Source organism: Ichthyophthirius multifiliis, assembly GCF_000220395.1.
Source record: "Ichthyophthirius multifiliis unplaced genomic scaffold scaff_1120509250868, whole genome shotgun sequence".
NCBI classification, from domain to species: Eukaryota; Ciliophora; class Oligohymenophorea; order Hymenostomatida; genus Ichthyophthirius; species Ichthyophthirius multifiliis.
The window spans coordinates 1,325-23,869 of record NW_004086422.1 but is presented as its reverse complement, the minus strand read 5'-3'; the positions used below and the strand labels follow the sequence as shown (position 1 = coordinate 23,869).

General features: G+C 15.2%; 3 protein-coding genes across 3 annotated transcripts, besides 53 other annotated features; 2 read left to right on the top strand and 1 right to left on the bottom strand. All coding sequences in view use genetic code 6, as the record gives it.

Moving 5' to 3' along the window:
- Positions 1 to 310: 310 nt before the first annotated feature.
- Positions 311 to 350: a microsatellite.
- A 3,091-nt stretch (positions 351 to 3,441) lies between these two features.
- Positions 3,442 to 3,479: a microsatellite.
- An 810-nt stretch (positions 3,480 to 4,289) lies between these two features.
- Positions 4,290 to 5,542, top strand: IMG5_104530 (hypothetical protein; the record flags this gene model as incomplete). Its single annotated transcript, XM_004035115.1, has 4 exons — positions 4,290 to 4,625; positions 4,809 to 5,028; positions 5,171 to 5,284; positions 5,511 to 5,542. The coding sequence occupies 4 exons, from the start codon at positions 4,290 to 4,292 to the stop codon at positions 5,540 to 5,542; spliced, it is 702 nt and encodes a 233-aa protein (XP_004035163.1).
- Positions 4,459 to 4,557: a microsatellite.
- Positions 4,459 to 4,560: a microsatellite.
- Positions 5,030 to 5,169: a microsatellite.
- Positions 5,543 to 6,797: 1,255 nt separating the features above from the next.
- Positions 6,798 to 6,902: a microsatellite.
- Positions 6,815 to 6,884: a microsatellite.
- Positions 6,815 to 6,902: a microsatellite.
- Positions 6,816 to 6,884: a microsatellite.
- Positions 6,828 to 6,902: a microsatellite.
- Positions 6,830 to 6,901: a microsatellite.
- Positions 6,903 to 6,995: 93 nt separating the features above from the next.
- On the bottom strand, positions 6,996 to 9,062 carry IMG5_104520 (protein kinase domain protein). Its single transcript, XM_004035114.1, has 7 exons — positions 8,896 to 9,062; positions 8,664 to 8,807; positions 8,480 to 8,547; positions 8,090 to 8,345; positions 7,872 to 8,040; positions 7,278 to 7,817; positions 6,996 to 7,189 (listed from the first exon to the last, which is right to left on the bottom strand). Exons 1-7 carry the CDS (start codon positions 8,989 to 8,991, stop codon positions 7,056 to 7,058), a joined length of 1,407 nt encoding a protein of 468 aa, XP_004035162.1. The 5' UTR covers positions 8,992 to 9,062; the 3' UTR covers positions 6,996 to 7,055.
- Positions 7,071 to 7,109: a microsatellite.
- Positions 7,210 to 7,268: a microsatellite.
- Positions 8,990 to 9,054: a microsatellite.
- Positions 9,013 to 9,059: a microsatellite.
- A 703-nt stretch (positions 9,063 to 9,765) lies between the features above and the next one.
- Positions 9,766 to 9,821: a microsatellite.
- A 12-nt stretch (positions 9,822 to 9,833) lies between these two features.
- Positions 9,834 to 9,884: a microsatellite.
- Positions 9,882 to 9,929: a microsatellite.
- Positions 9,887 to 9,934: a microsatellite.
- An 11-nt stretch (positions 9,935 to 9,945) lies between these two features.
- Positions 9,946 to 9,985: a microsatellite.
- Positions 9,947 to 9,985: a microsatellite.
- A 377-nt stretch (positions 9,986 to 10,362) lies between these two features.
- Positions 10,363 to 10,410: a microsatellite.
- A 2,567-nt stretch (positions 10,411 to 12,977) lies between these two features.
- Positions 12,978 to 13,016: a microsatellite.
- A 341-nt stretch (positions 13,017 to 13,357) lies between these two features.
- Positions 13,358 to 13,412: a microsatellite.
- A 746-nt stretch (positions 13,413 to 14,158) lies between these two features.
- Positions 14,159 to 14,256: a microsatellite.
- Positions 14,227 to 14,313: a microsatellite.
- Positions 14,232 to 14,315: a microsatellite.
- A 14-nt stretch (positions 14,316 to 14,329) lies between these two features.
- Positions 14,330 to 14,363: a microsatellite.
- Positions 14,335 to 14,369: a microsatellite.
- Positions 14,370 to 14,400: 31 nt separating this feature from the next.
- Positions 14,401 to 14,476: a microsatellite.
- Positions 14,403 to 14,476: a microsatellite.
- Positions 14,407 to 14,493: a microsatellite.
- A 6-nt stretch (positions 14,494 to 14,499) lies between these two features.
- Positions 14,500 to 14,534: a microsatellite.
- Positions 14,535 to 14,651: 117 nt separating this feature from the next.
- Positions 14,652 to 14,706: a microsatellite.
- Positions 14,707 to 14,984: 278 nt separating this feature from the next.
- Positions 14,985 to 15,055: a microsatellite.
- Positions 14,994 to 15,054: a microsatellite.
- Positions 15,056 to 15,066: 11 nt separating the features above from the next.
- Positions 15,067 to 15,111: a microsatellite.
- Positions 15,067 to 15,126: a microsatellite.
- Positions 15,070 to 15,115: a microsatellite.
- Positions 15,076 to 15,126: a microsatellite.
- A 279-nt stretch (positions 15,127 to 15,405) lies between these two features.
- Positions 15,406 to 15,438: a microsatellite.
- Positions 15,439 to 15,770: 332 nt separating this feature from the next.
- Positions 15,771 to 15,852: a microsatellite.
- Positions 15,782 to 15,858: a microsatellite.
- Positions 15,811 to 15,865: a microsatellite.
- A 1,447-nt stretch (positions 15,866 to 17,312) lies between these two features.
- Positions 17,313 to 17,367: a microsatellite.
- Positions 17,368 to 17,918: 551 nt separating this feature from the next.
- Positions 17,919 to 18,075: a microsatellite.
- Positions 17,935 to 17,995: a microsatellite.
- Positions 17,940 to 18,075: a microsatellite.
- Positions 17,980 to 18,115: a microsatellite.
- Positions 18,068 to 18,124: a microsatellite.
- Positions 18,125 to 18,952: 828 nt separating this feature from the next.
- Positions 18,953 to 18,985: a microsatellite.
- Positions 18,986 to 19,166: 181 nt separating this feature from the next.
- Positions 19,167 to 19,226: a microsatellite.
- A 933-nt stretch (positions 19,227 to 20,159) lies between these two features.
- IMG5_104510 (papain family cysteine protease, putative) lies at positions 20,160 to 20,849 on the top strand (the record flags this gene model as incomplete). Its single annotated transcript, XM_004035113.1, has 1 exon — positions 20,160 to 20,849. One exon carries the CDS (start codon positions 20,160 to 20,162, stop codon positions 20,847 to 20,849), a length of 690 nt encoding a protein of 229 aa, XP_004035161.1.
- Positions 20,850 to 22,072: 1,223 nt separating this feature from the next.
- Positions 22,073 to 22,110: a microsatellite.
- Positions 22,111 to 22,545: the final 435 nt, after the last annotated feature.

Sequence of the window (22,545 nt, the reverse complement as noted above, 5' to 3'; positions counted from 1 at the left end):
TTTTAAAATTCTATTTTTATAATTTTTGTTCAAATATCAATTTAATTTATTGATGAATATTAAAATCTATTTTAATATTTTATAAAAGGAATACTTTAAACTTTTGGCGGTAAAGACTCTTCTAAGTTTTCAGCATTTTCATAGCTTTTATTAATATTTTAAATAAAATGATATTATAAACTAATTAAAGGTATCTAATTTATTGCTGTTATTTTGTTATTATTTGTATTGTTATTACTTTATATTATTTATTATTATTTCTACCTAAAAGGACTATCAGTATATCTTTTTTTAAAAAGAGTTATTAAAAATTTATATTTATTTATTTTACATTTATATTTATTCATTTTCTTCAACATCAACGTACAAAGGTATTTCCTTTTAACAGAAGGAACACCTATATTTGAAATTTTTATTATTTTTTCCTTCTATTAAAAAATATAAACATTTATTTTTTTATAAATTTCTACATTTATATATGTCATGTAAACAAAAAATGCAAATATAATTAAAGCAATTATTACATTTTAAAATATCTATATAGTTAAAAAAATAAAAATATTCAAAACTTATATATATATATATATATATTATATAATTAATTATAATTGTTTTTTACAATTAAAGTGCCTAAAACATATTGGGCAATTATATTTATAATAATTTTAGAATTCGTCACAATGAGGACGATAATTTTCACACTTTTTATTATAAAAATAGACTAGAAAATATTTTTATTTATTAGTTACGTCAATACATTCAATATTTTATTTTGTTTAAATAGAAAATAATTAGTTTTTAATTTTATATATTTTAGGACAGTTTATATTATTTTACATTGTCTTTAATATATTGCTTTAAATATCAAAACTACTATCACTTATATCTTAATGTTAAATAAATTAGTTTTGTGAGTTATTATCAAAATTTTCTAGATTATTTTAGTTTTCTTAAAAAATATTTATGTTTTGATTTATTAATGGTTTGTTTTTATTGTTTTTTTTTTTTTGAAATACAACATAGTTTACTCATTTATAATCAAATCTTTTTATTAGTCCTATTTTTGTTAATATTATACTATTTTAATTGTAAAATAGAGTTCTTATTTACTTATTTTTCAATTTTTTTGTTTATATTTTTATTTTAAAAATATTTATTTTTGTTTCAAAAAAAAAAAAAAAATATTTACGAAAATATTCATTGTCAATATATTTTAAAATTAAATTAGTTTATTTTTCTTTGATTTGTCTATTATTAATATAAACTATATTATTTTATTTTATTTAAAAAAAAAAAGAATAAAAAGATAAAAATCATTATTATATTTTTTTGTATAAAAAATAAAAAAATATAATGTAAAATTATAATTATGATAATATAAACTTAAGAAATATTTTTAAAAAAAGTCGAGAAGAGATAATTTAAACATTATGCTTATTATTAATAATATTATAGTGGCTTTTTATATCCACAACTTTAAAAATAACTCAAGAAAATATTATATTTGATTTCATAATCGGTGTTTTTATTGAACTATCTATAAATCTAATATTCATATATGATTTTTATTTATCTTATTAAACTAAATAAGTTAAAAAAATTATTTATTTTTCGATTTTCAATCTAGTATAACCTCTTTAACACTCGACATAATAACATTAACAATATATAATAAAATGAATATATTATCAGCTGTATTAAGAGCATCTAAAATATTTACATTGAAAAGATGTTAAGAAATAATAATAAAAATAAACTTCATAATTCCAAAAATAATGGACTTTTTTTTTGTCTATTTTGCGTTTTTTATATATTTACATATGTTTCAACTTATATGTATTCAGATATTTAATTTGAAAATCCCTATTATTTCAAAAATTTAGGATTTGGTTTTTTTACAATGTTACAAATTATGACTTTGGATGGTTGGGGGTCTATTGGAAGGGAAATATTGTAAAAAAAAGGTATTTTTTAGGCGAGTTTTTTAATTTTATTTGTATTTATTCAAGCTTATTTTTTCTGGAATTTATTAATTGGTTATATTTTGGAGATATTAAGAGAAACCAATTACTAGGAATTAAAATAAGAAAATAAAGAACTAAAGAATGATTTATTAATATAAGAAAAAGAAAATATTTAAAATATATAAAATAAAAACTATTCAGTTACAAATTTAGTTTATACAGTTTAATTAGAAGAATATTTTAATCAAAATAATAAAAAAAAAGAAACTAATAAAGAATTAGTATAATATAATTCTGAAAAATATAAATCTTTAAAGGAAAATATTTGCTTTGGACCTTTATATCAAAAATTAGTTTTTTTTTTTTTTCTCCTTTAAATTTTTGATGCCTTACATTGTGAGAATTTATAAAATCTAACAAGTACTTTTTCCAAAAGCATAAACATTTTTATAAGTTTTATATATACTTTCCATTTATTTATTATATACTAAAATAACACTCATTTATTTAAACTCGAAAAAAAACATACTTACATGATGCTTTTTCATATAATAAGTGGTCCTATATGTTTATTTTTTGATCTTTTTGACTTCTTAATCTACAATAGTATAAGTATAGGAGGAATATTAAAATTATTCAAGGTTTTTACTATAATAAGGGCAATTATAATTGGAGCCTTTTTGGTTTTTCCAGTTGTAATTCCTGTTTTTTTAGGTATTATTGGTTGCGTGTTTGTTTTCGCGATTTGGGCTTTGATTTTTTTGTAGGAATTTAAGGGGATAAATATTTGGGAAGACTTTAATAGGAGTGTATATAGTTTTATATAGATTCTTACTTTGGATGATTGGTGTACGAAGATTTTGAAAGTTTTATTAAAGGAAAATAATTAGAAAGACATATTTTTTTAGTGGGGGGTGCCTTTAGTTTTTATTGGGTTTATTTTTGTTGGAAATTATTTCTTTTTGAATATTATGATAGCTATTTCTTGTGAAAATTTCAGGAAAATTCATTGTGAAGAATTTGTGTATAGGAAATAGATTTAAAAAGATGAAGATGATTTTTTTTCTTATAATGGAGATTGTTTTACAAATAAAATTGGCACTGTAGATGATTTAAAGAAAAATATATTAGAATTGAAAGGATTTAAAAAATAAAGGGATTATTTGATGAAAGTTTTGGCTAGTTTTAATTAAGAATAATGGATGTCAGATGATGAGGTTTAGGCTTTAGGATTACTTATGTAGATTAAAAATTCTAATTAAATTAGTTAGATTTAGTTTTAGTACAAAGGATAAAAGATTAATGTTAGTTAATATGATTTAAATGAGAATATTACTTTTAATATTTTTAAAAAATAAGTTAATAATACTTAATTATATTGATTTTATTTATATATATTTTTTAATTATTTAAATACTTTTTATAAAATTAATATCTTTCTTTATAAAGATATATTATTTATTAATTATCTTTCATATTAATTGTCTTAATTTTCTTAATTAGTTTAATTATTCTGTTATTAGAAATTTTAAAATTATTTCTTATTTTTAGTAAATATAAAAAATATACACTATTGCAATTTATTTTTTTATATATTAAATATAGTATCTTATAATTTTTATTAATATAAAATATTTATAGTACATTCAATATTAATCTAAAATTTAATAATTGATTTTTATTATCTTTAAATTTTTTTGAAATACTTTGAAGTGTTATGGTTTTTCTATTGGGATTAAAGAAAATTAGTTGTCTTGCAATTACTAATTTTCATATACTTGGCCTAATTATTATTTCGTATACTTATTGAAGTAGTTATCTTTTTATTAATCTTTGCTTATATATTTTAAATGTCTTTTTAATAATTTAATTTTAAAAGCTAATTGAAATTGAAATTTTTGATAATAAATTATTTAACTTTTTTTAAAAAAACTTATATTTTCATATTTTAAATTTATTAAAATTTAATTTAGTATATATTTTAAATTATTGTTAATAGAAAATTTATATAAAAAAAAATTATATTATCTTAAAATAAACTTGCTTTATATTATTTATAGTTTTTATTATTTTTGAAGATTGTCTTTTATTTAAATAATTAATAAACATAAAAAAATAAAGATTAATCTTTGTATTTATACTAAATTAAAAATAATCACATATATTTAATAAAATTAATTAAAATTTAAATTTTTATAAGTATTTTAATATAAAATATATTAATCATAAAAATATCATATATATCCAATTGTTTTTAATAATTGAAAAAATTAAAATTTGTGGATAATAAATATTTAAAAAGGATAATAATTAAAAAATAGAATAATGAACTAACCCAAATAGCAAACACAAGAAATCAAAAATAATTAGAACATCATTTAAAATAATTAATAAAATCAACAAAACAATTAATAATAGTAATAATAAAATAATAATGAAACTTAAGAAAATCCATTAAATATTGCTTAATTAATATAGAGAAAAGATAAAAAAGATCCTGGAAATCCTGAAATACCTGAAAATCCATAAAATAATGAAAATCCCGAAAATCCTGAAAGTCCTGAAAATCCTGAAAGTCCTGAGAATCCTGAAAATCAAGATAATAAAAAAGATCATAATACATAAATGAAAAGTTAAGCAGATGAAAACGAACAAAGCTAAGTAGAAAACCAATAATAAAAAATTTTTATAACTTAAAACATAATAGATAATTAAAATTATTCAACATAAATAAAAGAGAAATAATAAACTTAATTATGGTAGCCATATGATTTTGTATTTCCAGGAGGAAAGATAGCCAAACTAGTTATTTTATTTTTTTTAAAAAAAAAAAATATAAAAAAGGTAAAAGTAAATGATTGCAATGCAAAAGAATTTCCATTTACAGATGTACTAAATAAACTTAAATTAAATGAAGGATATCCAATAGTAAATTTAATAGCTGCTTAATAAAGTAAAAGAGGCAGCTTTTATGCAGGTATTGCAAGGGCATGTTTTAATAGTGATGCTATAATAGTAAATTCTTTAATTGAGACTGGAATTGAAAAATATGCTTTGAGAAGAAGTATATATTTATTTAAATATATATAAAAATATAAGTATACATATATATATATATATATGTATATATATATATGTTTATAATTATATATATATATTATATTTATATTTATATTTATATTTATATATATATATATATAATATAGATTTGACTGTTATTGGTGTTGCTCCTGAAAATTGTGTTAAATATCCAAAAATTAATTCTATATAGAAATCTAGTGATGAAATTTCTAATTGTCATACTCATATATTTTTATTAAGTAATTAATATTCTTACAATATTTATAGTTTACATATTAAAGATGATTTTGAAAAAAAATTATCTTGGACTTAAGAAAGTGCTTTTAAAATATAATTAATTATGAGGTATACACATATCATTATTTTTTATTAAAATATTTATATCTAAAGATTAGCTGAAAGAAACACTGGAAAAGCATAAAATAAAAGACAAAAAATTTTAAATATTTTTTTTGCAGATAATAGTAATTTTGAAGATGAAACTAGATTAGCAGTGAAATACAATTTGCCAATATTGGTTGTCTCAGGAAGTAATGTATGCGATGATATTATTGAAAATTATAAAAAAGTTGAAAAAAATTATAAATATATAAATCAAGGTAAAAAATAAAAATTATTTTAATACATATTTAAATAGAAATGCAAAAATTATTGCAAAAAGGATAATTTTACATTTTAAATAGTAATAATTCAGAAGATGTAGCATAATATATTCATTTTTTTATGTCTTTTACACCATATTGAAATTTAAATTTAAAGTAATAAAAAAATATATAATAACATAAAATATATATTTATATGTATTTATAATATTTGATAATGCTTTATTTTCATATTTATGTATTTATATTTATAATTTATTCATTTTTTTTTCCAATATATCATTAAAAATACAACAAATAATTATAATTTCATAAGTCTGAATGTTTTCAATATTATCTACACCCAATATTATTTTTTTATAAAATAACATAATTTGATAAACTTTTTAATTTATAAGCTACTTTGATATTATTTTGCAACTAAATCTACATAACATTTTCTTTTATCAGTCATTTAAAAAAAAATATTTAATCATTATATTTATATTATAAAAGTATTTAATTCTTTATTTTATAATTTCTATTTAATAAATTAAAATAATAACTATTTAATCCTTGATAATAATTAAAAAAAGATAAAAATAATATATAGAAAATACATATATTTTTTTTATAAAATCTAAAAAAAATTGTAAAAGAAAAATTTTAACTTAATTTAAATTATTTCAATAATTTTTTGGTTAAGGTGATTAATAAAATTAGCTTGTATCTTGAATATCGTATAACATTTATTTGTTTTTATTATTTAAAAAGTTATTTTGCTTAGTTTTTTTTAAAACCAAAAAATAGTAGTAACTTTATTTTTGGTAAATACTTTAGTTCTATTAGAAAAAATTATGAAGAAAATTAATGTTTACCAGGTTATGAAAAACATTATTTATAAAGTACAAATCGTTTAAACAATTATAATTACTATATTTTAAGTTTATTAAATTTATATATCTCATAAGTTAAAACAGATAAATATTGGTGTAATTTTGTAAATGGATACTTATTTAATATTAAAATTTGATAATATTGAATAAAATAAAATTTGAATAAATTAATACAATATTTTTTTTATTTTATATAAATAATCTACAAAAAAATTTTAAGAACTTTTAAACAAATTAGTTAAAAAGTAAAGTCTATTTTAATTATATGAATATCGAAAAAAAAAAATCAATAAAAAAATTTATATTAAAATAAAAAATATGATATAAAAAATAATAATAAATATAAAAAATACTAATATAAATAAAAAATAAATATAAAAGTGTAGCCTTTTAAATATAAATATTCAATTTATATAGAATTATAATAATTAATATTTATTTATAAAATATTAAATTTTTATATTAATATTTTTAATAAAAAAAAGAATAATTAAATAAAATAAATAAAAAAAAGTAAAATATATGAACATATATCATTTTTTAAAATTAATAATATTCATCATATCAATAAATTCATTATAATCAATTTCACCATCGCCGTTTTTATCTACTTCTTTAATCATATCATCCCAATATTAATCATCATATTTAGATAATTACTAATCATCTAATAATAAAAAAATAATAATATAAATATATATATATATATATATATATATATATATATATATATATATATATTATATTTTTCATACTTCCTAAAACATTTTTTAGTTCATTTTTAGATATTTTACCATTTCCATCCTAGTCTAACATTTTGAAAGCTTAGTGCAATTTATCTTCTTTCATATATAAACTTTTTTCCATTGTAGCAGCTAAAAATTCTGTATAATCTATTTTTCCACTTCCATCTGTATCAATTGATGAAATTACTCTTCTTACTTCTTCTAAATTTTTATCTCCGGCATTTGCTAATCCTTCTCTTATTTCATCTATAGTTAGTACTCCGTCACCATTCTTATCTAATTATCTGAATAATTTTCCTAATTCAGAAATTTCGTTTTCTGATAATTAAGAAGCTATAAATGCTAGTGCTACTTTTTTTAATTTATGGTGTTAAGTGAAGTTTTTAAGAGCATTAAAGTTTAAAGGAAGTTATTTGTTTTTATTTTTTATTTCTTCCTTCATAAATGGGTGGCTTAATACTTAATCTGGTTTAAATCTTTTTTCTGGTTTTGTTATCATATTAGAAATTAGGTCTTTTGCACTATTAGATACTCCTTCGAATTCAGGAACTTTTTTTATACATATATATATATATATATATTTATATTTAAAAAATAAAATACTTTCGAATGTATAAATTCCCTTTTTTACAGCTTGTAATATTTCAGAATCATCATCCCCAAAAAATGGAGGAACTCCAGATAACAAAATATATAAAATAACGCCTGCAGACCATATATCACACGATTAATCATAATTTCCATCTAAAACTTCAGGTGATATATAATAAGGCTTTATTATTTATTTAAATTAAATAATTTAAAAAATATTATTTTTTTACAGTTCCTGCTTTAGTTTACATTGTAACTTTTTAATCAAAATTCTTTGAAAGACCAAAGTCTATTACTTTTATTGGAGAATCGTCATGCTTAGTTAAATACAAAAAGTTTTCGGGTTTAAGATCTCTATGAGCTATTCCTTTTGAATGGCAATAGTTTATTGCTTACATTATTTGTGTAAAAACACTTCTTGCTTCTACTTCTGAAAAACGACCCTTTTCTATAATTCTGTCAAACAATTCACCTCCTTCACATATTCTTTTATTATTTAATTTATTAAAAATTTATTTTTGTATTTTTAATTAAAATAAAAAATATATATAAATGTTTCTATATTTAATAAATTTTTCAAGAAGAAAATAATATTTTATTTTTTTAAATTAGAATTTTACTCCATAATCAAATAAACATTTCTTTCATCTTCATAAGTTTCAAATAATTTAATAATATTTGGATGATCCTATTAAAAATAAATGTATATAATAAAATAAATATTTAAAAATAAATAAATATTAGTTTTTTATTTCGTCATTACATAATTAATATATAATATATTTTTTTATTTTTTAAAATTACTAATGAACGAGTAATATCAATTTCAGCTTTAAATCTTTCAGTGTTCTTAACTTTACTTTTAGGTATTTACTTAACTGCCCTTATTATTTTCGAGTCTTTTTTTTTTGCTTTAAAAACACTTCCATAAGTACCACTTCCTAATACCTAATATTTTTTGTTTAAAGATATAAAAAAAAATTAATATTTTTAAATTTTATAGTTTAAATTATTTTAATTATAAATTATTAAATACTTTCTTCTAATCAATATCATAGTTTTCATATAATTTCCCTTTACTTGATGTGATAAACCATTATCTTTTAAGATATACGTCTTATTTATTATCCATATTTTTATTTATTATATTATATTATATTATTTTTTTTTAATTTTATTTTTATTTTATTTATTTGTTTTCTTTAATTATTTTTTGTTTCATTTAAATTAAATTAATTTTTATATATTTCGATTATTAAATATATGCTTATTTATTTTTTATGATTAAAATTAAAAAAAAAATTGTGATTTTTTATAAAAATTAATTTTATAAATTAAAATTTATTCAGCAGTCTAAAAGTGCTGAATATTTTTTTATTCTTTGAAAAAAAAAAACTTTAAATGAATATATATAAGTGTTTATTCTAAAGAAATAGACTATAATAATTTTGAATAAAAATTAAAATTAAATTTTATTATTTGTTTAATTAAAATTAATTAGTAGCAATTAGAAAAATTTTAAGTATTTATATTAATATTAGATATAAATTTATTTTCATTTATTTATTTATATTTTTTTTAAAAAAAATATTATAATTTTTTTTATTTTATATAATGATTTTTTATATCAGTATTTTAATATTTAAATTAATTCAAGAATACAAATTTATATCATATACATTTATTTTTAGAGTATTATTTAATATTTAATATTTCGCTTTTTAATATTCATATATTAAAAAATACTTTATTTAAATATTATTAATATTCCATAAAATTTATTCATTATTATAAGATTTATATTGTTTAAGAATTTAAATTTTTAATAAATAGTTTTTATAAAAAATAATTAAAAAATTAATAAGATTATATCATCTATCCTCTATATAAATAAATAAAATTAATTATTATTAAAAATTATATAAATAAAATTATTAAAAAAATGATAAAGAAAATATTAAATTTATTTTTTTTATATATATAAAATAAATTAATGTATATAAATTAATAAAAATATATATAATTTATATATTTATATTTATTTATATATATTTATTTATATTTATTTATATTTAAATAAAAATAAATTTTTTATATTTATTTTATTTTTTAAATATATATTTTATCATTTTAATTTTTTACAATTTAATAATTCATATATATTAGTAATTTAAAATTCTTTTAATTTTTATTTTTATTTTTTGATATGTTATATTTTTATTCTCATATTTATTATATTTTTTATATGTTTATTAAATTAAAATTCTTAAATTTTATTTTTTAATAATTCATTTTCTTAATGTCTTATAATATTTATCATTTAATTTTATAGCTCTTAAAACTTTTAAGTTTGAAGTTACAAAATTAGTATTACTTTGTAATTTTTTCTAATTATTTAAATATTTTTACGATATCCATGTTAATTTATAACTTCCCTAATTAATATAAGTTTACTATTTATAATTTAGTAATTAAATTACTCCAAGAACTTTAAAGTCATATCATTTTTATTATCTTTTTTATTTTTATTTCTATCTTATATTTTTATTATAGAGATAATTAAAAATATCATATAAATATATAAAAAAATACTAAAACAATGTTTTTTTAATCTTATTTAAGTATTAAATCTAAAAAAACAATATTCGAGATTAAATATTTATCATATGAAATTTTATGTTAAATAATTATATTAAGTATGAGACCTAAAGTTAATAAATACTTTAAAAATCGAGCGTTTTATAGACTAACCCTGCTTGAATTAGTTTTAGATCTTATTATTGATTTTTTATATAGACTGTTATTAAATTCTATATATAGATTTCATTACTTTTAGAGTCTTTGCGAATTTATAATCTTTATCCGTCTGGTTTAAAAGATCTAATATTTCTTCTATATATATTTAGATAAAACCTATACTTTTTTAACTTTTTATTTTATTTTTTTAAAATAAAATTTCTTTTTTTTACTAATCTTATTTTTGGTTGTTAATATAATTAAATAGATATTTGACTGAAGTTTATAATATACCAGGTTTTTCTTTTTAACAATTTTTATAAAACCTATTGCGTGTGTTTTTTTCCTATATCAGTTAATCCATATACTAAAAATAAAGCGTTATATCCTTATATGGGCATGATCAATTATTGGTTGTCACATATTTCTGAATATTTATTATTGGTTATCTGTGATTTTAAATATTTTAGGAAATTTTAAATTAATAGAAAATTTGGTTATTGTTTATTAATATTTATCTTTTGTCAATTATTTTTACGCAAATTTTTGATGTGAATTTTTATGGTCGAATTCTTACTATTACTTAGATTGGATTTTTGTTAATTATTATCATTATTATTTTTTGGTTTAATCATTTTTTTTTTTTTTTGAGAATACTTTTTTTTAAAATATTATATTTAAAATTTAATATATAAAAATATTTTTAAATAATTTAATAAATAATATATAATATTTCGTTTAATTTAATAAAAACAAAAATTATTTTTGTTTAATTAATATTATTTATTAATGTTAAATTTAATACAAACTAAAAAATTATTTTTTTATATAATTTAAAATATTGTGTAAATTTATTTTTTTTTGGATTAAATTTATTTTTATTATAATTATATAAATATTAATTAATGCTATAGATTAAACTTTTATTCAGTATAAATAATTTAACAATACTTCACATTTATCACTAATAATTTTATTTTAACTTAAAGAAAGTTTCATTAAAATTTCCCTAAAATTAATTTAAGATAAATAAAGTAATATTTTATTTTATTATTAGTATTATTATTCTTTTTTTAATAAACAAATAACACTAGATAAATTACTTGAAGTAAGTTTATTAATATTTAAGCATAATGAATCTACTAATAGCTTTATTATATCATACTATAATAATTAATATATTTATCTCATATTTGCATTTACAACTAGATTACCTAAAGCATAAAAAAGTTCAACTTTTATCTTTTTTTAAAAAAATAAAATAAATAATTATAAGAATTAATAAAGTAAAAATATATTTTTATTACTTTAAAACTTCCATAATTAATATTTGTAAAAATAACTTGAGTATAAATTTAATTTGATAATATAATATCTATTGTTTTTTCACTCATACAAAATATATTATTTATAGCTATACAAGCCTCTTCTTTTATTTATTAATTAATTTTATCAAAAGCTTAAATTAAATAACCAACACATCCTTAATTAATTAATATCTAAAAAAAAAAAATTATTATTAAATATTAAAATATATTTTATTATTTAATAAAATACTTAAATTTGATTTTCGTTTCCTAATGTAATATTTGATATTGTTTAATATACTTTTTAAGATTATTAAGTGGTTCCTTTATGTGCAAATTTATAGAATTTTTTAATATTTTTCATATTTAAGATTTTTTAGATATTTTCTTAGTGATAGCTTAGTTAATGTATTGAGTCAATTAAATAATCAATATAATTTTTATTTTAATAATGAATTAGTATTTAATTATCTAATATATTAATTAAAAAATCACATTGTTAATTGTTTTAGTATGTCAAGTTTTTTATAAACCAAATAACACAATTTTATATATTTATGTTTTTTTTAAACTTCTAATATTAAACTATAAAATTGTTTTAAAATTATTCAAAATTTAAAATAAAATCTTTAATTTAAGCGAAATCAATAATTATATTTGTTAATGAATTTATACCCTTTTTTTAATTTAAATATATGAATAATTATTTATTTTTTGGATTACACATTAAAAACATTATTCATTATCTTTGAATGTAAGTAAAATATAAGTTTCTATTAATAAGTTATTTTATTCCAATATTTATAAATAATATGTTTTGTCACAATATGTTAAGTTTTATAAAATTTTAGCGCTTTCAATTTATTATTATAGGTTTTATTTTTCTTGTATTTACTATAAATCTTAAACTAAAATCTTTATTAATTCTAGATCAAACAATTAAGATGTTAATAACGGAAACACTTCTAATTTTTCTGAATATTTTTCGATGGTTTTTGTATTTTTTAATATTTCGGTTTATTAGTCTTATATATAGTAGTTTTATTTTAAATATTATATGCTTTCATTTAATTACTATATTTAAATTATTTTATATATAAATTTTTTATATTTATTTATTACTTTAATATGGTAGTTTTCATCCATTTAATTTATAAATTCGAATTAATTATTTAATTCTTCTTTTTAAAAATCACATTGATTTTGTTATATAGGAAATCTTATTTTTGCAAATTGTTATATAGATTTTTTTTAACGAATTTATTATCTGAATTATTCTTTTTTTTAGATAAAACATGTTATAAAGAATTTATTTCCATTTCTTATTTTTTTTTATTGTTTATTGTTTATTTGAATTTTAAAGAAAAAAATAATTTTTATAAGTATTGTTTGTATAAGCACTATATATAATTCTAATTTAAATTGGCGGATAAAATAATATATAAATTAGCATAGAAAAATTAATAAAATACAAAAAAATAAATAAATATTAAAAAATATAAATTAAATTTGTTTATTATTAAAAAAAAACAAAAAAAAAAAAGATTTTTTTTTTATAAAAAAATTTTTAAAAAATTATATAATTTTCTTATATTAAAAAAAATGTTAAAAAAAACATCATTTATATTTAAAAAATAAACAAACTTAAAATTTTTACAAGTCAATAACACATATTTTAGTTAATCTTTTATAAATCAATTAAACCAAAAAGGAGATGAAGAGAAACAAATATAAAAAAAAGATTTTTCTAATTTTACAATATATAAAAATGAAATAGGGGTAAAAGACTTATAATTTAGAATTCAAATGAGGTTAGCTTATTCATCTATATGGTTAGGCTTATCATATTTAACTTATGCATTTGTACACTAATATGCAGTAGTAATACCTCTATTTATGTCTATGAATTAACTTATAGGCTTTAGAATAGGTAAATTGTATACGAGATAATTAATTGATGAGATAGTATTGAATAAAGATATAAAAAAAATAAAAATAATTACTTTGAGTGGTTAAATTATAAATACATAAATAAAAAATATCAAGTTTTTAGAAGCATCTTAATTAAAATAAGAAAATAAAAAAAATGTATAAATTATTGTTATTTATGTTTTAGGAGAAGAAGGATAAGAATATAAAAATATGAGAATTGTTATTGATAAAAATTTTGTATATATTGAAAATGATGAATTATTAAAAGCTGTAATTTAAGGAAATGAAGATTAGGTTTAGAAATTTGAATATAAAAATGAAGTTTAAGAAAATAAAAATGAAAATAATGAATAAGAATTAGAATAATAAATACTATAAGAAATTGAAAAAAGAAAAAAATAATAATAATAGTAATAAAAATAATAATAATAATAATAATAATAATAATAATAATAAAAAAAATAATAACATTAATAAAATAGTTAATTAAAATGATTTTATATTATATTTTTTTATTTTATTATTTTTTCTTATTAAAATATATAATTTACTAAAATATATTTTTTTATTTATTTTTATTAATATATAAAATTAATATTTTATTTTATATTATATAATAATTATTATGTTTTTTTTTATTAAAAAATTTATTTGTTTTTATATATATTTTAATTTATTTTAAATTTGAATTTTATTTTAATAATTTTTTTTTTAATTTTTATACAGTTTTTATTAATAGTCTAAATAAGATACATATTTTCTATATTTTAATTTAATAAAATATCTAAATAAAAATAAAAAATAATACTATTTTTTATTTTTATTTTTAAATAAAATATTTTATATTTAAGATATACATTTTTTTATTTAAACGGATTGATATATATTTTTTTTTTTTTTTTTTATAATTACTATTAATATTCAAAAAGCATAATATATTCAATTAATTGTTTATTATCATATTTAATTTTAATAATATTTTTATAAAAAGATATTATTTTTAAAATATAATAATATAAATCTTATTTTATATTTTATATTTTTATTTACAATTTCAATTTTTTATTTGAGCAAATAAACTATATCCTTTTCATAATTGTTAATTATTATAAGCGTAATCGTTTTTTATTTGTCGATATTCTATTGCATGAAAAACATAATTAAAATATAAAATTTATAATAAAAAAATAATAAAAAAAAAAATATTTAAAAAAAAAATAAGCTTTTTTTAATTTTAAATATTTATTATTTTTTTATAAATATATTATTAATTTTTTATAATTTTTCATTAAAAATATGTTTACAAAAAATTAATATTAAAACTTGTTTAATATATTTTTTTTTGTTATTTTAATTAAATTTACTGTATTATTTTTATTTAAAATTAAGATCATATTATTATGTATATATAGTATTAAGTATGTTTTAAATTTTTTATTTGTAAATAAATTTAAATTAATTTCTTTAAATAAATTATTTATTTTTATATTATTTGAAATCAATAAATAATTTTACTTTTTTTGAAATTTTTGAAATATTTTAATTCGAATATATTTTTTTTTAAAAAATTAATTTATATTTTATTTTATTTTATTTTATTTTATAAAGATTAAATTTTTTGTTTTTAAGTATATTATTTATGAAAACATTATCATGATATATAGTTTTCGTGATATATTATTATAAATATATTAAATTTTGAATTATATTTATAAATTAAGCATATTATTAAAAAGATTAGATTCTTTTATATATTAAAAATTTTGTAAAAATAAGAGAAATTATTTAATAAATTAATTTTATATTATAATGTCTATAATATAATCTCTATAAAAAGCTATTTAATAATAAAGTTTCTTCAACAAATTATTAATAGATATATTTATTTAAACTTTAAAAAAATATTTAAAACTATTTATATGTTTTTAATATAATCTATATTAGAAGATAAATTATATTAAATATAAGAATTTATAAATATATAAATATATAAATATAAATTAATATATAAATATATATATATAATTTAATTTACATATATTTTAAATTTTAAATAAGAATTTTTATAAACATTCTGATTCACACATATTTTTTTTAAAAAACATTTGACAGAATTTCATAATACTTAGTTATTACTCTTAAAATTGTTATATTTTAAGAATTTTCTTCGTTTGCTATATATATATTTTTCTTTTGGAATTAATTTATACTTCATAGTTTACTAATCTATACTTCAGTTTCATCGATATAAATTTGAATAAATCCATCAATAAGTGCGCTAATAATTTCTAAAGCAAATACATATCTTTGCTTCTATTAATTTTAATAATCCATATCAGGTTTACATATGCTTACATATTTATATCTTATATTTCTTTATTTTTTTAAAAATGAGTACAAAGTATTTATCTTGAATACATTTTCTTATAAATTAAATCTTTTCAATAATTGCTTATAAATTTTTTAACAGCTTTAATTCTTTTTAGGATATCTTCAGTATTTTATAAAATATAATCTTTTATTTCTTCTGGTATTTTAGAAGGTGCTCCTATTTTTTTATTGTATGGTTGTATTTTTTCATTCAAAAATTTTCTAGATATCATTTTATGTAAAATTACAAATAAGTTTTAATTGATTTGGAACTGTAAACTTCTATCAAATTTTAATAAGCTGATTAATAAAGCTATTATTTTTCAATATTTTTTATTTTTAGAATTAATATTTATAGGAATTTATTTTTTAATTTATTAATCTGGGATATTAAAATTAGAATAAATAATTTTCTAAGTATTTTGCATGTTATCCTTTGTTTATTTTTTTCATATTCTTATACTTAATACTGTAAAATAGATTTTTGTATAATTACAAAACAATATCATTCCCAACATAATTTTTACTTAAAAAAATGACCTAATAAATATTCTTTGAAACAAACCAATTTACAGATTAAGAACTTTCTTGTATTATTAATTCATCATAGATTTCTTATTAATTCATTTTCTATAAATAATTTGATTTTTTTAATATTTGTGTATTAGTATTATTATTTTTTTAAAATTTATTAAAGAAAAATAAAAATTTAGTGGTTTTTTTTTAATACAAATTATAAAGGAAAATTCTAAAAAAAATATGGATATAATTAGTTTAAATAAAAAATGAAATTTTTAAATTAAATTAAATTAAATTATTCTATTTTTTGATTGGATTTTCTTTATATCTTCTATTAAAAAAAAAAAAAACAATTAAATTTTTTTTTATTAATATTAGTTATAGAGAAAAACTAAAGAAAATTAACTGCTTTTATATAGTCTAATTAATACTGTATTATTAATTATTCTTTTATACAGTCTTAAAAAAAAAGCCTCAAACAAACACATTGTTTTTAATAATTAATTAAAAATAACACTTGAAAATTATTGAAAATAAACAAAAAAAACTAATTGGTAAAATTAACCATAAAAAAGGAATTTTTAAAAATAAAAATTTTCACTAAAAATAATTATAAAAAAATTTCAAACAAAAATAATAATAAATTAAAGAAGAAATCAAATGATCTCTAGATCTCTTAAAAACAAATAGTATGCCTTTATATTAGTTTAAAAAAACTGTTAACTTACAGATTATTCAAAAGGTATTATTAATGTCGTGTATTTATTGAAGGTAGCAAAAAAGTAAACTCGCTATCCTTCCAACTCTTTAATTAAGCCAGAAAATGGAAAAATAAACAAATAAATTATTAATTATAAATTTTTTAGTAAAAAAATAAAGTAAATTTTGAAAAAAAAATGAAAAATATATAATAAAGGTTATTTAAGGAAGTAAATTGTATATTTGTTTTGAAATATTAAATTATTTTATGTAATTTAGAAATATAATCTTAAAATTATTTAAAAATAATGAAATATTTTTAAATATAATTATAATCATTATAAACAACTTTTACTTTAAAAATTAATATTTAAATTTAGAATTTTTATTTAAATATTTCAAATAAATTTACATATAAAAAATAATTTAAGAAAAAATAGTTTATAATAAAAAAAAATATAATCAATAATATTAAAAACTAAACATAAATAATAAGTAATAAATATAAAATTTATAAATATATATTAATATAAATATATTTTAATTAATATAAATATTATATATATATTATTATTTTTATATTTTTAAATAATAATAAAAATATTATATTAGTATATATATAATATATATTTACTTATATATATTTATATATAAAAAATACTATTTTATTAATATATATATAAATATTTTTTTTTAATATATTTTTTAATTATTATTATTTTTTAGAAATATAATATATTATTTTTATATATTTTTATTTATTTTAAATCTTTAATATTATAATATTTCATTTTTATTTTCTTTATTTTTATCATTTATTTAAATTTATATTTTTATTATCCTTTTATCAAATTTTTTAATCGAAAATACAAAATATTCAGTTATTAATCTATTAAATAATTAAAATTTAAATTTATAATTATTTATATAATTTTCTTATTATTTTTTTCTATTTAAAATTAAAATTTATATATATATATATATTATTAATTTCTAATTGAAAATATATATATTAATAATAATATTACATTTATAATCTATAATTAAAAAATATAAACAAAAGATGATTGAACATAATGGCCATGAATCACCAAAAACAATTTAAAAAACAATTGTAAAATAATCTTTAAAAATAAACGACTCTCCACTAAATTATAATATAGATACATAAGATAAAATATAATAAATAATAGCAGAATTTTAGCAAGAATAGATGTTTTAAAATATCCAAAAATAAGAATCATTTGATGTAAACAAGGAAAATTTATTAGAAAAAATCGTAAAAGAAAATAATAATGCATAAAAATTATAATAAGGAAAAAATATATTATAAGAATTAGATGAGACAATATCATCTTCTATTCGAAAAATTCAGTAAAAATATGCAGAAGCTAAAAATTGTATATCTTAACTTCCAAAAGAAAGCAAAACTTAGATCACAAACTTTAATTTAGATAATAGATTAAATGACTTTTATAACTAGTTATTTTAACAAAATCAACTTTTTATTTCAAATTAATAAAAAACACCATAATAATAATAATAATAATAATAACAATAATATAGATCGTTTAGTACAAAAAAGCCTGCTTCTGTAAATAAAAATTTACCTTTAGTATGTAATTAAAGAAACTTATCAGTAAATAAAAGTATGGATATTAATAATAGATAAATAGGTAGATGCAATACTGTTTCAAAGTTGAATATTTAAAGAAATAATACTAATTTTTAATAAAAAAACATAAATAATAATAATAATAATAATAATAATAATAACAATAATAATAATAATAATAATAATAATTCTTTAGGAATTAGTAAAATATCAAAAAGTATTCAAAAATCTAAAATTATTGTAAAAAAATTAACTAAACCGTTTTTCAATGATGTGTAAATTAAAAAATGTAATAATAAAAAAATTTAATTAAATTGAGTATTTATATTAAATATATAGAATCGAATATCTTTTTTTAATTTTTATAAATATTAAATATTTTTTTTTCCTCTCTCTATATTTTATTTATATATTATATATTTTAAAAATATTTTTTTTTGTAATTTAAATTTAATGTTTTTTTCATTTTAAATTATTTATAAATTACACATAGTATATTATTTTTTTATTTAGCAAAAAAATGAAAATATTATAATGAATATTAAATCAATATATTAAATCTATAAATAATATATAATTACATCAAAAAAATTAATAATTATTATAATTTAAATTTAAAAATATAAATATTAAAACTAATTTTTATTTAAATATAAAAAGTAAAAAACAATATAATTTAAATCATTTAAATAGATAATTATAATTTATAATATATTATTTTAATAATAAATAAAAAATATTAGAACTAAATAATAAATAGTATATATGTAAAAATTTATAATAATTTTTATCTTAATATTAACTATCTTAATAACTTATCAAACTAAACTTAATCTTTTATAAGACTTAATAACTTTTGGTTTATATAAACCTTCAGAATCAGATTTAATTAAAATATTTGAGTTCTATAATTACAATTATACTGATTAAAATCTTCCCAGATACAATTTTTTTAAATAAAGGTTGCAATAAATAATCGAACATAACAAAAATCATAATTCTACATTTTAAATGGGAATAAACAAATTCACATTTTACCTCCCAGAAGAATTAGCACACTATACATCTCCTCAGAATTGTTCGGCTACAAACAAATAATTTAAGCCTTTTAAAAATTACAATATGACCAGCATTCCTGATGCATTAGATTGGAGATAATATGGAATCGTTACTTCTGTAAAAAATCAAAGAAGTTGTGGTTCATGTTGGTCATTTTCTACTACAGGAGCTGTAGAATCACATTGGGCTCTTAAAAATGGAAATCCTCCTCCCATTCTTTCCGAACAATAATTAATTGACTGTGCTTAAGATTTTAATAACTTTGGATGTAAAGGAGGTTTACCATCATAAGCTTTTGAATATATTTTCTATAATGGCGGGCTTGAAAGTGAAAAAGATTACCCCTATATGGCCGCTACTAGAAACTGTACATTTGACGCTTCAAAAGTGAGCGCTAAATTAGAAGGATAATATAATATTACTTTTTAAGATGAAAATGAACTTTTATATAAATTAGCAAATGAAGGGCCTATTTCTATAGCCTATTAAGTTAATAATGATTTCTTTTAGTATAGAAGTGGTGTATACTCAAGCCCTAGTTGTTCTTAATAACCCAGCGATGTTAATCACGCGGTTTTAGCTGTAGGATATGGGGTTAGTATTAGTGGATAATTATATTATATTGTCAAAAATAGCTGGGGACCGGAATGGGGAATAAATGGATATTTTTTGATTGAAAGAGGAACAAATATGTGTGGGTTAGCTGATTGTGCGAGTTACCCAATTGTTTAAAAAAAATAATAGGAGAATTGATAGTGAAAATCTATTTTAGTATTTATTATCTTAATATTTTTTTATTATAAACTAAATATATTATTTAAATAAAATAAATTACTTATAAAAAAGTATATTTTATAGAATTTTAAATTTTATATAAATTGAATTTACTAAAAATAATAAATATTGTAGTTTTTGAAAAAATAAATGAATATTTTTTATTGTTTTAATTTAATAAAAAATATAAACTTAATCTTTATATTTAAAAACTCTAAAATTTAATTAAAAAATACGCACACTTTATATATAAATATATAATAATTTTTTTTCATTTATAATTTTAAAGTTAATTAAGTATTTCCTTTTCTTTTTATGTTGATTCTTCTCTTGAGCATATTTTTTTAAGTAGCTTTACTGCTTTTTTGAATTTAGTCTAATCATTTAATTATTTAATTTATGAAAGTTCAACTTTTATATTTTCATCTAAATTTTAAAATTCAATTTGTTTGATAAATTCTTAGATTAACACATAATTTTAGTTTGTTAATGCAAATTAATACATTAATTATTAGTAATATTATAACATTACGTATTATTAATATATAGCGAAGTTTTAATAAGGTTTATCAACATTAATTTTTTTATTAACTCTACGTTACTTATTAATCTCTTATATAACTTATTCCGATATCTTATTTTAAAATAAAATAATTGATATCTATATATTATTTATATGTTTTTTACTTAGTTTTTTTCTTATTCACTATGAGCAAAATTACAGTTTTGATTATATTTACATTTTCCATCTTTTTTGTATATTTTTTCGTTAAAAAATATTTTATTTTTTAATACCTTTTTAATAATATTTGCAAATAGTTGTTTTATCTAAAAAAATAAAAATATTCTAATTTATTTATAAAAAATATAATTACAATTTATAGGAATAGATTATGGCCATTTTAAATTTTTATTGATTATTTATTCTTCTTGCTAAAAGTACTGTTAATTCTTTTTGTTAATATTATTACTTTAATAAATATTTTATTTTTTTTACATCCAAAGGAGTTCTTAATTCATTTTCACCCTTTTTTATAAATAATAATATTAATATTAATATAAAAAAAATTATAGGTTAATTTATTAAAATTTTAATGATTTTATATACATGTGCAAAATGACAATTTTATCCTCTTGTACATAGATTTTCTTTAAAAAATAAATAGTTAAAAATTTAAAATTCAAAGAAATTTTTAAGATTATTTTTTTAAATAGTTATTTTTTTTTATATTGTTATTTTATTATTTAAAGTAGGAAAAAACAGTTTATTTGTTTAAAATAGAAAATAAATTATATTAATAAATTTACTTAAAAATGTAATGCATATAGCTGTTTTATATTTAGGATTAGGAATCGAAAACTTTTCTGATTTTTCTGAAGCAGTGGATTCATTTTCAGAAATGTTATTTGTCTTTTCTTAAATTTTGTTATTATCTTAAATCATATGAATAATATTTTAATTTTAATATTATATATTCTTTATTTAGTTTTACTTTATAATTTATTATATAAAAAAATAAAATATTTATACTATTAATATTTTTGACTTTTAATAAATTTTTTTTTTAAAAATTAAAATATATAAAATGTTTTAAATATAATTATTTTCAACTATAAATAATTTATAATAAAAACATTATAATTTGTTTTTTTATTAAAATAAAATAATATTTTA